At 45.3% G+C, this 12,682-nt stretch overlaps 1 protein-coding gene across 1 annotated transcript; it reads right to left on the bottom strand.

Moving 5' to 3' along the window:
- Positions 1–226: 226 nt before the first annotated feature.
- On the bottom strand, positions 227–1,772 carry POP5 (POP5 homolog, ribonuclease P/MRP subunit). The gene is made up of 5 exons (XM_074159711.1): positions 1,750–1,772; positions 1,527–1,669; positions 1,298–1,447; positions 687–770; positions 227–513 (listed from the first exon to the last, which is right to left on the bottom strand). Exons 1-5 carry the CDS (start codon positions 1,767–1,769, stop codon positions 410–412), a joined length of 501 nt encoding a protein of 166 aa, XP_074015812.1. The 5' UTR covers positions 1,770–1,772; the 3' UTR covers positions 227–409.
- Between the last annotated feature and the right edge of the window lie 10,910 nt (positions 1,773–12,682).

Below are 12,682 nucleotides of genomic sequence, written 5' to 3'. Positions count from 1 at the left end.
AAACAATGGACAGCCCTGTGGATAACAGGTGTGCTTGAAGACAAGGTAAAAACCAGTAATATGTTAATGCTTTTTCTGTACTGAAGGAGAAAAACTACATTCCTTGTCCGTGCTAACTGCCTGAAGCTCACTTCTACCTCAGCATGAAGATCACATTGAGCTGCTGCACTCCTTAGGAGCGCAGATGGTTTTTACTTCTGGAGTGAAACAGGCAAGTAACCTATTTAAGTAAAACCATTTAATTTTTAAAAAAAAAAAACAATTTATTTAAGAATACTTGGAATGGAGGAATGAAATCTAAATATGAACAGATGCTTTTTCTGTCCCCTGCTTTGCTCAACACTGAAGATGACTGGTAACATCTTGATTACACAAGTACAGGACAGAGGTGAACAGTAACTAGTAATGTTCAGTCTGTCTCTATGCCATCATCATCTTCCTCATCTCCACTGTGAGACTGCTCTTCTGTAAGGGAACAGCTTAACAAGGACTTCTGTATACACAGTCTTTCCTCTGCAATAAAGAGAGCAACAGAGGGTCATGACTTGGATCTTTTCACATATGCTGGAATATCCTCAACTTCTAAAGAAAAGGAACACTTCAAGAATTCAGAAGTAGCCCAGTGTATCCTACACACCCCCCAGGAACTGAGGCCGCTTTTTAGGAAACTGGCTGGAGGAACTCACCTTCATTTGTACAGTTCTGCAACAACATCAGCAGCTGTCTCCTATTGTACTGAATCAGAAATTTCTGACACGTTCTTATAGTACCTGTAGGAGTCACAAGAACAATATGTAAGTCTACAAAACCAATTGTTTCAGAGCTGCTAGAATATTTTCTAAAGATCATCACATTGTGTGATGTGACAAATGCCCCAGGCAACAACGTTATTAGTGTAAGTGCTAAGAAGGGGCTGTAGACTTCATTTCTGCACTGTTCTGGTGCAGTGGTGGAGTGGTAATTTCTGACTTGTGCCTATTATTTGCCTGAAGCAGTTAATTTTCAGGACCTAGACAATGCTATACATTATTGTCTTTAAAAATATATTTTTAATACAGTATTTGCTGCTCTGGATTTCTGTTACGTGTAATGAAGATTCCAGCAGAATTGATGAGGGTTTCAACAAAGAACTGCCAGTGCCCGTTCATTATTTAGATCTGCTGGAAGCAGCTCGTTCAGCTACACACACGCTCTGTCTATCGCACCCACAGGGGTAAGATGGGGTTCTTCCATGTTGGCAGGCCGGGAAGGTAAGATTGAGCCCCGCGTTTCCCCCCAAGCTTGGGCACCGGCTGACCTCCGACGTGCAGGGTGTGGAGGGAGCAGGGGTAGCGCTGGTTCCGGCTCTCCAGCTGCCGGACGAAGGGGAGCGCGGAGCACAGCAGCCGGTAGAAGTCCTTGCGGCACCGCAGGAGCACGGTCCCGGTGTAGGCGTTCAGGTACTTCACTGCGGGGACACACACGCACCGGTCAGGCCCGACCCCCGCCCTCCCCTCTCCCCCCCCGCCCCGGGAGCCCGCCGGCACCTGTGAGGGAGATGGAGCAGCAGGCCAGGCCGTAGTCCCCGTGCACCCGCCCGATGGCGTCCCTGACGGCGAGGCCCACCGCGCGGTCCTCGATGCACTGCCGGCACCGCGGGTCCTCCGAGACCACCTCACACAGCACGTACCTGCGGGACAGCGCGGCCTCAGTGGGACGGGACGGGACCGGACGGACCCACCCGGCCCGCGGCGCCGCCGCCCGCCTCACCTGTTCTTGAAGCGAACCATGGCGGCGGCGGCCGATGCGGACAGACGCTGCGCCTAGCCAATGGGCGAGGCGTCTCCGCGCATCGCAGCCAATCGTCGTCGTGCAGGGGCGGGGACAGAGGAAAGACTTCCCGGCCCCAACCTCCGGCGCGGTCCTGCCCTCCCTTCATCAGCCGGCAGCGGGGGCTGCGCATGCGCGCTCCTTCCTCCCTCCACCCCGCCGCGCCGGCGTCTCGCACCCTCCGCGCGGGGGCGCGCGCGGCGCGCGGCTGAGGGGGGGCGTCTGAGGGGCCGGCGCCGCCGGGTTTCCTGCAGGTGAATTATTTGTTTTTAGCCCTTTTCGCTGACGCTGTTTCCATCCGCCTCGGCTGAGGTGACCCCAGCCCGCTCCGCCTTACTGCTAAATCGTCGTTTAGATGGAGGCGGGACGTCCCGCCCTCACAGCCCTGACCGGAGCCGCGGGAAGGCCCCGGGGAGGAGGGCGAGGGTAGCCCCGGTGCTGCGGTCCCCTCTCCGGCCGTGGCAGGCGGTGGGGCCGCCGTCTGGCCTGCGGGGCTGAGGGCGTTAGCGGAGTGCCCAGTGCCGCCCCTGTGCTCCTGGGAGGGTTCTCTGCCTTCGCTCCCTCACGAAACCGTACTCCCGTGTCAGTAGCTCCTCAGGCTGCGGGTGTGGGGTGTTCTGGGATACGTACTGTGTAACGAACGAAAACAGCTGAGAAAATTGCAGAACAGAGCTACTTCTCATAATTACTTCTGTAGTGGGTTTCAAAGCTCTTATCTCTGACGCGATATCTGAGGAAGCAATGAGCGCTGTTCTGGTACCAGAAGACACTGGGGAGAGAGGAAGCGGGGGTAAGGGAAAAGAGACAAGGTGGGCACCTGAATGTGAGGTGGGAGTAAGAGCCAGTTAGGGCGGTGTATAATCCATGGGAGAATCAGTTTCACTGAGGGTCCTGGAGCCAAATTGCACAGGAGAGCTGAAGCACTATAAATTAAGTGGGAGCTCATTGCTAATTCAGAGTGGAAACATCTTCTTTAATGACCTTAACTCTAGACAAAGAAAACAATGATAAACCGAGTGGAAATCCTGTCCTGGGTGATAAACTTTTGCCCTCTGAAACAGATGCCTGTTCTGTTGCTGTCTCTCTATTAACTCTTCTCTCCTTTGCCTGTGATCACATTTTTGAGTCATGTTTTTCTGAGAATTGCAGAGTATGAGTTGCCTGGGGAGAAAAAAGGCATGATGACTAGTATGGACTTGCCAAGAGACCTTTTCTTTCGGGCCCATGACCAAAGGGGCTGGGGGAAGTTTGTCAGCTTCCGAAGCTGAAGCTGATAGAAGCATTTTTTCGATGAGAGAGGCTGCATTGCATTGATCTTTGCTGTATTGCTCTGTGTTTTAATATCCAAACTGTGATCTAGCTGTCATCTGTTCCACTTGTCAATACAGTGAGCTCCTAGGTGATAAGCTATTCTCACATTTTTGAGCGATATTGAACGCTTTCCCATGTGTTTTCTTTGTGGAGTGAGGTCCTGGCTTAGCCTCCCAGCCTGCCTGACAAGGTATACTTGCCTGCTGCCCCTGTCTTTCTGGTGGCATCCCCCATCCTGCCTTCTGCCTGGGCTCGGGTTGTCCTGTGTTGCTCGGGTTGCTTTTGCTCGTGCCCTCCCTCATTTCCTTCTCTTTGCAGAGGCACGGCCGGGTCGCTGATGAGCAGGCCATGTGAGTGCACTCTGCCCTGTAATCCAATAGGACATGTGCACTGTGCATGCTACAGGCTGGGCCCTACATGTAGCGAAGACCTCTCTTTTCGGTCCAGAAGGCTGATTAGGAGAGACATGGTGCAAAGAGAGAGCAGTGTTGTGAGAGAGCCTTATCCTGCTTCATTTCACGTAGGATATTGCCGTTAATTCCCTGTTGTTGGTCTGGAGGATTCACAGAGCAGCTCTGAGCCACTACAGCTCCCTGTACAGTTGCTGCCCGTGTTAGTACAAGCCATGTGAGTCCAGTCAAGCATCATGGCATGCTGAGCTGACAGCACAGGACTAAAAGGTTACAACATCTTCACATTTGTTTTCCCACCTCCTCACTCCCATCCTCTGCCAGCTTTGCTGTATTGATTCCAGCGTCAGTGATTCAAGAAACTGTCGCAAGTGATGGTGAGTTATACGGTCAAGGTGGGAAAGAACTGTCTCCTAAGAAAAGATCTGACAGATAAAAATCCAGAAAATGCTATTTAAATTGAAGAGTGGGTCAAGAGACCTGCCAAGACGGAGGATGGATGTCTCTCCTGCAGATTTGGAGAGACAATGTAGCCTTAGGATAGCTTATCAAATAGAAATTATGGAGGACAGAGTATAGAAGGACAGGGGGAAGTAACATGCACTGCCTATACACATTAGAGACAATTTGTAAAGCAGTTTGAGAACTTTGGATAGAAGATTCTTTATCAGCGTAGGTGTTCATCAATGACTGTCCAATGAAGTGGTGATGTTAGGGAGGTGCAGGAGAATACTGAGGTCTCATTTTCCCAGTGTGTATGTGGAGGGGTTATTCCCAATCAGTCTAAGTGTTTTTATTACTGTTTAAGTTCATGATTTGACATCTTACTATAGACTTGAAGATCTAGACCCTCATTTTGGATTTATATGGCATTTGTAATCTCCAGATTGCGGGTTAGATCACATTTGTATTGTATAGAATTAATTGTGCTAACAAGCTGCAATAGACATTGTGATTAACACATAAGTTTTATTGTATGCAACCAGCTCTTAGGGTCTGTATGTATTTGCTGTGATTAAAATAATAATGTGTTTGCTGGAAAAGCATATTTAGTGCATTCTTGCACTCTTTAGGTAGGATGTTTCCATTTTATAGATGAGGAAACTGAGGTACAGAGGGATTAAACAGTTTGTTCAGAGTAGATAGCTGTCAGTCTGGAGATACAGAGCAAGGACATAATGTGAGTAGAGGGAACCAACATATTAGTACGTATTATGTTGCAGTATAGATCTTGTTGTTGCTCATGCATAAGGTAGCCAAGTAATTATATTCTGGAGTAAAATTAGGGTGCACTGGTACTCCGTCCTTGTGATACCACAATTTGATCTTCCCTGCATAGCCAAAACCATGATGTTTTGCTTCCCTCTGGAAGCACTGAACTGAATTTGCCATCAGGTGCGCTATCAGAGTCGGGGATGACAACTGCATTTTGTTCCACTGTATGCACATTGCATCCCCAGATAACCCTGCAGTTGAAAACACAAAACAATCTGGCTAAAATTAAAACTGCTTCTTAAATTGTCTGTCTGATGTTGCCTGAAGCTTTTTGTTCAGTTTATCTTCACAAGGTCACTGAGACAGAAGAGTGCACTCTCTGAGCATGTTGGCCTGGAGCCTTTCACGCGGATGCTTTCATTTAACATTTGGGACATTCTCCTTTTCCCTTCGGTTCCTTCCTTTTTTACCCCTCAATTTTCTATGTCTCTCTACTCCCCACTTCTGAGCTTAGGATCCCTCGGATCAATACATGTAGGAATAGAAGCTATCCTTTCTTATCACCTTAACATGTAATCACTAATCATAAGCTTTCTGGGCGCCCAGGCTGTCACAGGCCAGAGACTGCTGGTCTGTTTGCCAGAGCTGCCACGCGTGCCGCCTGCAGCACTGCCCTCGTCTTTGCTGTCATCCTGCCATGTAGAATATTTGTCTTGCAAAACCATGTCTTTGAAGCAAATCCTGTTTCTGCCTCTTTCAGTGGCTTACAGTATGATCTTGGACTACTCTCTTAGGATCAAAATAGTAAATTCACATTTCTTTTATTATTATTATTTTTTAATAGTCAGGAACAGGAAATTTCAGTTCAGATTAGTAGTGACTGTGTGCTCTGGGAGACATCCCAAGTGTTATAAGGTGAGCTTCCATTAAGATATCAAAAATTGGAAGCCACTTTGGAAAATTGAAGCCAAAGTTTAAGAGCTGATAAATGGCATAAGCACCTATGAGTTTGGCACGTGCTGCCTAGAATGAATACAGAATCAGGAATCCTCTCTTCCTGTGCAGCAAAAAACAGTGTGAAAGAAGAGCAGTGCAAAAAGGCTTTGTGCCAAGTGAGAAGCTGGCCCTACACTGCCGAGCTTCATTTTCTCCAGCTCTGCAATGGGAATAATTGCAAATATTTTATGTTAAAATGTTAGTAAAAATTAGTTAAAAAATTAGTAAAAAGTCCACTTGAATGTTGCGAATTATCAAGTATAGTAAAACTGCTTCTATGTATGAGAGATCTGTAGGCAGCACATTTTTCATTTTCAGCAAGCTGCTGCAAGAAGCAAACAGCTGTTTCCAAACTAGTTAATTAAATACAGCAAAAACTAGAATATTAGTTCAGATAGTTCAGAATTCTCTTTTCTCTTTCCTTTCCTCATTAGGGAGCACAGACTGAACAGTAGGCCACGTAAATTACTATGTAATCTGCTGTGTAAAAAAACTCCCATATTTAATACCTCCTTAATGGGGATGTTAAAATGGATTAATTATTCTTTGTTCTGGTCTCTGAAGATGAAGGGTAATTACTATTAATTATGTGTAATTGAAAAATCGCTCCTTCACAAAGAAGCCGATAGCATTAGTGGGACTTTAACTTCTTGCTACCTATAGGGAGGTGTACAACATTCCATGTTATGGGAAAGACTGCCATAAACTTCAGAAGGGCCTCAGAGGATCTCACTCACTTTCCAGCCTGCGCTTGAGACCAGTATTTTCAGAGACAGCAGATCTCAAAGCATGCTAGTGAGACAGGACTCGGTGTTTTGTTCTGTGCTGAAGGACACTTAAACAGAAGAAGATGCAATCTGTAAGGCTGGTTGGCATTGATGATGCAGCAAGACTTTTCCTCAGTAAATTTCCAGAAACCTGTGGAACAACCACAGGTAAAACAAAGGGAAAGTGTTAGAAACAAACAACAATAATAACAACAAAAACACAAACCCTTGAGCTTGCCTATCTGGGAAGGAAGATTTTGAAAAAAAAATAAAAAACCAGCCCATGACTGTTTAGTAATCAGTACATTGCCTGTGGGTCAGCACAGACAGTAGAGGTGTCTGACAAGGAGTGGAGACTGTGTTGAGATATTTGAATTAAGGTGAAGAAGAAAAACAAATATGCTTTTTATGAGGGCAGAGCACTTTCAGTTAGGTAAGTTTAGTAGATTGGTTAGCCTGGGACCTGAAATTCCTAACTGCCACACCGATTTCTGTCGTTAACTAAAAATCCTCAAAATACTTAGGTGCATACTTTCTTTTGACTTTAGTGGGAGTTGGGCACCTTCATATGCATGAAAGTCTGGCCCTTATCTCTCTAGACCTCAGTTTCACATTGGCAAAATGAGGATAGTAACATTTTTCTACTTCAAGGCATTCTACAAATAAATTAATGAGTTGTTATGCACTTAAATAATTTAATAATTGCAATAATAGTTCTTATGACATAAACAGCCTGATCTGAGCCATGTTCTTCAGATACGAGTTGGTGTAGAGGCTGCTCTGAAACAAAAAGGATGTGTCTGTGGCTTGTCTTGTAAATCTCACTGAATTTCACTGAATTTCACTGAATTTTTTAGAGTTGGAAGGGACCATAAAGATCATCTAGTCCAACTCCCCTGCCGAAGCAGGATTGCCCAGAGCATGTCAGAGCATGTTACTCAGGACTGCATCCAGGCGGGTCTTGAAAATCTCCAAAGAAGGGGACTCCACAGCCTCCCTGGGCAGCCTGTTCCAGTGCTCTGTCACCCTCACCGTAAAGAAGTTTCTTCTCATATTTGAGTGGAACCTCCTATGTTCCAGCTTGTGCCCGTTGCCCCTCGTCCTCTCACTGGCAACCACTGAAAAGAGTCTGGCTCCCTCCTCCTTCAACCCACCCTTCAGATACTTATAAGCATTGATATGGTCTCCCCTCAGCCTTCTCTTCTCCAGGCTAAAGAGTCCCAGCTCTCTCAGCCTTTCTTCATAAGGGAGATGCTCCAATCCTTGAATCATCCTCGTTGCCCTCTGCTTTTTCTTTCCCTTGAATTCCCATGTGCAGCTTAAGCCAGGGTCCTATTTTACAGTAAGATACATCTGCTCATGTTGCCATATACTGAACAATCCTTTTTCTACATGTCTCTGTGTTTAACTCCAGCAGCCTAGAGCAGCATAGGATCAGCGATGTCTTCTGCAGAGCGCTCGTCTGCCTAATGAGGGAGGCAATGAAAAACATTTTCCAGTGCATCCATCACTCAGCAGCTGTGGCGCTGAGGCAAGAGGACAGGCATCCTGGAGCAACCTTCTATAATCCGTGCTCGCTGCCTGGCTCCAGCAGGGCAGCAGCAAGGCGTGCAGGGAAGGATGGGGGCTGCTGTGGAGCTGCTCAGTGGGGTACGGCCAGGGCTCCCCTTGGCAGCTGCAGGGTCTCGGCTTGTACTGGTGTCAGCTTGGTGCAAAGAGTGTGTCAGTCACTGACTAGTTGGGGCATACGGGTCTCAACTCTTTGCCTGACCCACTCTGACAGAGACCTCCCTACCCATCTGTTCTTGCCTAGATCCAATTTTAGCTGCAGCATCTCACTGCCCAGCACAGCAAGTGAAAGCCCCGCAGAAGCAGAGCGGGGTGCAGTGTACGAGGGTGGAGACAGTCAACAGTGACTCTTTTTATTTTTGCTGTGCTGACTGGGGGTGCTCACAAAGACCAATAAGTGCAAACAGATTTCCAGAGGCAATAGTTGTTATAGATCGAAGAAGACAAAAAGTACTGGAAGCATTTGACCTATTTTGGGAAGCTTGCTGGTGCTTTTTGCTTTTATTTTGTTCATTTTTCTTTTTCTAAAGATGTGCTTGCTCCTGAGTCAAAGAGACTGTAAATATTTGTCACTTTTCTTAACTATGTGCATTGTGAAGACAGAAGCAAACTAAAAAATACCTTCCTGCATTTGCTAGGTTGATTCCACCAGTTGCCCTGAGGGCAGGGGTTATTTGAGCTGGCACTTGAGATGAATTCTGCCTGTTGCTGCTTGGTCCCAAGCTAAAGCTCCTGGTGATGCACGTAGCAACCTTCTCGCAGTGCTTGATGGCATCTGCTGCAGTGAGATGATTTGTGGGCAATTGACCCAGGGCATGTCCCTCAGGCCACCTCAGTAAAATTCCATAGTGCTCATGCTGGAACTCAAGCAGTTGTTGCTATGTGACCTTCTCTGTCCCTGTTTCATACCTGTGATGCTTAAAAGATCATGTTTATCCTGCTGTAACATTAGTGACTTAATTAGAGCTGAATTTGGTCCTACTGCCTCTGAACATGAGCAGCTTCCATCAAGTCATGTAAAGGATCAGATCTGGTTTCTTGTCTCTCTCGGTACTGGTGGCATCTGGTTTCATTTTCCATCTTTCCTAAGGGAGCTCACTTTTCCCCACATTTCAGCATATGCCTGTTGTATGTCAGCGCCCCGGGCTGCCTGTGTCTCTGTGCCAAGCCAAGTACCACTCTTCCAGCCAGCAAGGTACAAGGTGGTGTAGCGACAGAACGTGAGACGCAACAAGAGTTGGTCTAGTGGACTCTGTGTAGCTTAAAACTAGTACCTGCTTATGGGTCAAGAAACTAAGCTGGAGAGAGTTAAGTGTGTGGTGGTGGTTTTTTTCCCCTCTGCGTAGGATATGTAGAGGTAGCACGATTTTCATCTGTAGTGTCACAGGAGCCAGTGTTTTTGCACAGCATGGCTCCTCTTCGTTGATACCAAAACAGGCACCTAAGGGACTTCTCAGGGTAAAGAACAGAGTGGGGCCCTGCCAATGAAATAGCAGGGCTAGCAGAGGACATGACCCTCCCAGCCTCGTAACTTAATGTCTGTGTGACATCCCCATTTATTTCAAAATATGCCGACATGGGAAATTTTCTCCATGTGATGGTTTGTCTCCAGGAGACGGATTGATTCTTTTAACTTGTTCCACCTCTTCTCTTTCCCTGTCCCCACCCCAACTACTTGGCCAAAACTAAACTCCCTCAGCTTCATTTGTGGCACACAGAGGGATAGCTGTTTAAGCAGTAATGATGAAGTTCTTTTTTGTAAGATGTAGGATTTTTAAAAAGTGTAAAATTATGATTTTGAGTGTTTATTAGATTCCCCTAAAACACACATTCAGCTTCAGCTCTCATTTTAATGTATATTCCTACATAGATAAACCTACATTGATAAACCTGCTTGAAAAAGCATGCTTTCTGTTATTTCTCTGTTATTATAATGTTACCCAGTACTGTAAGACCAACATCTGTGAGTCAGATCAGACATTAACAAAATAATTTTAAAATAATTTTATTTAATTAATTTTCTTAAATTACACATACTGAGCTCTTTTATTTTTGGAACTTGCAGGGTGCAGGTGTTTCTCTGTAAGCGTGGGGGCAAGCAACATCATTAGTCTTTTCATAGTCTCTTAGTATCAGAGACTGATGGTGTCACCGTATATTGCAGCTCATTTTCAATAAAACTGCAGCAGTTTATAGTACGGATATAGAGCTCCTGCTCCCATTCACGTTCCCTCCTACTCTACCCCGTATTCTCCAACAGAAAGGTACCACAGTGACAAGCACAGAAAATTGAAGGACACATGGTAGATATTAGGTTCAGTTCTTTAGTGTCTTTCACACATTATAGAGGAGGTGATGTTCAGAGCACAGGGTGTAAGTAACTTTAGATTAAGTAATGGACTTAAGGACTTCGTATCCAAGCAGACTGTCTTTCTGGCTGTCAGTGCCATGTAACCATGTCACTGATATCCAGTCTGATGTTTTCTTTATTATTATTCATAAGCTCCCATGCCGAATAGCAATCAAACTTCAGGCTGTGCCGCCTTGGGGATTATCACACTTGCAGGGTGGTTAAAGTCACTTCGCCTCGAGTCTTCTCCCTCTGAAAAGTGCCCAAGGCTAATCACTGTGAAATGTGACGCCTGTCATGTCTTCTTGTTCAAGTATGTGCGGCAGGCCTGTCATTCACTAAAAGCCTTAACATCTGTTATTACATGGTAATCCTCACGCATCAGGCTTCCAAATAAGAAACTGGTGGAGCCCAGCAAGGTATGGCTCAGCCGTAGTTTGCATAATTCCCAGAATGCAAGGCAACTTGCTCTCCCTTCTGAAATCATTAATAAGCAATAAGAATATTATATAAGCTGGCATCTTTTTTTAAACCATGATAATTTCAAATGCTATTATAATTAGGATGAAGATGAGAGTTTGAGCTGGGGGAGGGAACAGACAAAGGATTAAACTGATCTCCACCATGACGTTAGAAGGTGGCTTTGTCTGTTATATCCCAGTTTGGACAACAATGGATATGCTTTAGGCACATGAAGAGGCAAATAGACAATTTATTTAAAAGTATTAATCCTTTTCATCCTGAAATTTTATCTCTTGCCATAAATAGGATCACAGCTTTCCAGTCCACTTATATTCTGATTAACTGACCCTGCAGAGAAAGCCTGAAAAGCAATATAAGTTTGTGTTGTATCCTGATGACTATCAACTCCATGGTGGGTTGGATAAAGCACACAAAAACGTTCTGTTACTGAGGATATCTCTGTTTAAGGCAGTGACTGCTGGCTGATTGTGACTACGTTGCAAGAGATGTGGCCTCTCGGTAGCAGGTCCTAAGCCATGACAGACCAGATGTGATATTTTCATGAAGAAAAAATTAGTGTCTAGATTGAGTAGGCAGGATTTGCTGGAGAAGGAAAACCAGGTGAAAATATGGTTTATAGATTTAACTAATAGGGCTGCTTTCTTTGGAATAGGGAAGATTTAAAAAGTCACTTGTCAAAATCATTTTCCCTCTAATGCTGCAGCAGCCCTCAGATCTGAGCATGTTCCTGATGTTCCCCCTCACTCACATGCACGAACACGGGGAGGCAGGCGGGAGGAGGCAGCTGCACTGACACACTATGGGGTTTGCAAGAACATGATGGCAATTTAGCAGAACGATTAAAAGATTGCAAACATTTATTAATAGCTTTGCTGCTGCAGCAGCTCTGCCAGAGAAGCCTTGCTTCCTCAGGGATGCTCTTACCTCCTCCTGCCCATTCCCTTCCAGAGCTCTAGAAATTGAAGAGTCAGGTTTGGACTCAATTTCAGCTTAAAGCCACAGTTACTGCAGACCACTTTATCCCACTATGCAGGGGAGGGGATGGAGGGGAACTTGAGTATGAGAGAGAAACAAGAGAAGGTATGCAGAGCAAAAAGAAATGATTTTTTCTTTACAGCTATTGCCTGGCCTTTCTTTTTTAACCTGAGCTCCTCTCCCTTTCTCTCAGTGCTCTTCTTTACCCACTCTTTCTCCTCTCCCTTGGAACAGAGTGGCTTTTTGTTCAGTGTATTGGCACTAGATTCAGATGTGGATCTACAGTGTCTTTTTGATTCTGTATGACAAAATCAATGAAAGACAGGTATAAAAGCAGTATTGGAGAAGATCTGCTGAAAGTTCTGCAGAGCAATCCAATTTCCTAACACAAGCACAATCAGTTCTTTCGCGATTCTCATGACTGTGTCATTGTTGTCTCTTCAGCTTTTTTTACCTTTAACATTGGGGAAAGGGAGCAGGTAAAGGTTCAATATCAAAAAAAAAGGGGGGAAAAAAAGGAAAGGACTATTGGCTGAACAAGAAATCACCTTATACTTCATGGCCGACCCTACTGAACAGCAGTAAGCACTGTAAATGAGATGGGCAATTCTGATGTTTGAGTACACAGTATCTGAGACATTTTTATCCCACAGACCAGATGATTGTGACTGACTGATACAAGTTTGCAACAGGAGGATATTTATCCTACGCATATGGTGACCTCCTCCATATTCCTGTCCACAGTGGAATAATCAGTTTCTTTCACTTTTTTTTTTTTTTTAAACTGGGTCCTAAGA

This window comes from Numenius arquata, chromosome 16 (assembly GCF_964106895.1).
Source record: "Numenius arquata chromosome 16, bNumArq3.hap1.1, whole genome shotgun sequence".
In the NCBI taxonomy this organism is placed as follows: Eukaryota; Metazoa; Chordata; class Aves; order Charadriiformes; family Scolopacidae; genus Numenius; species Numenius arquata.
This window is presented reverse-complemented; position numbering and strand designations above follow the sequence as displayed.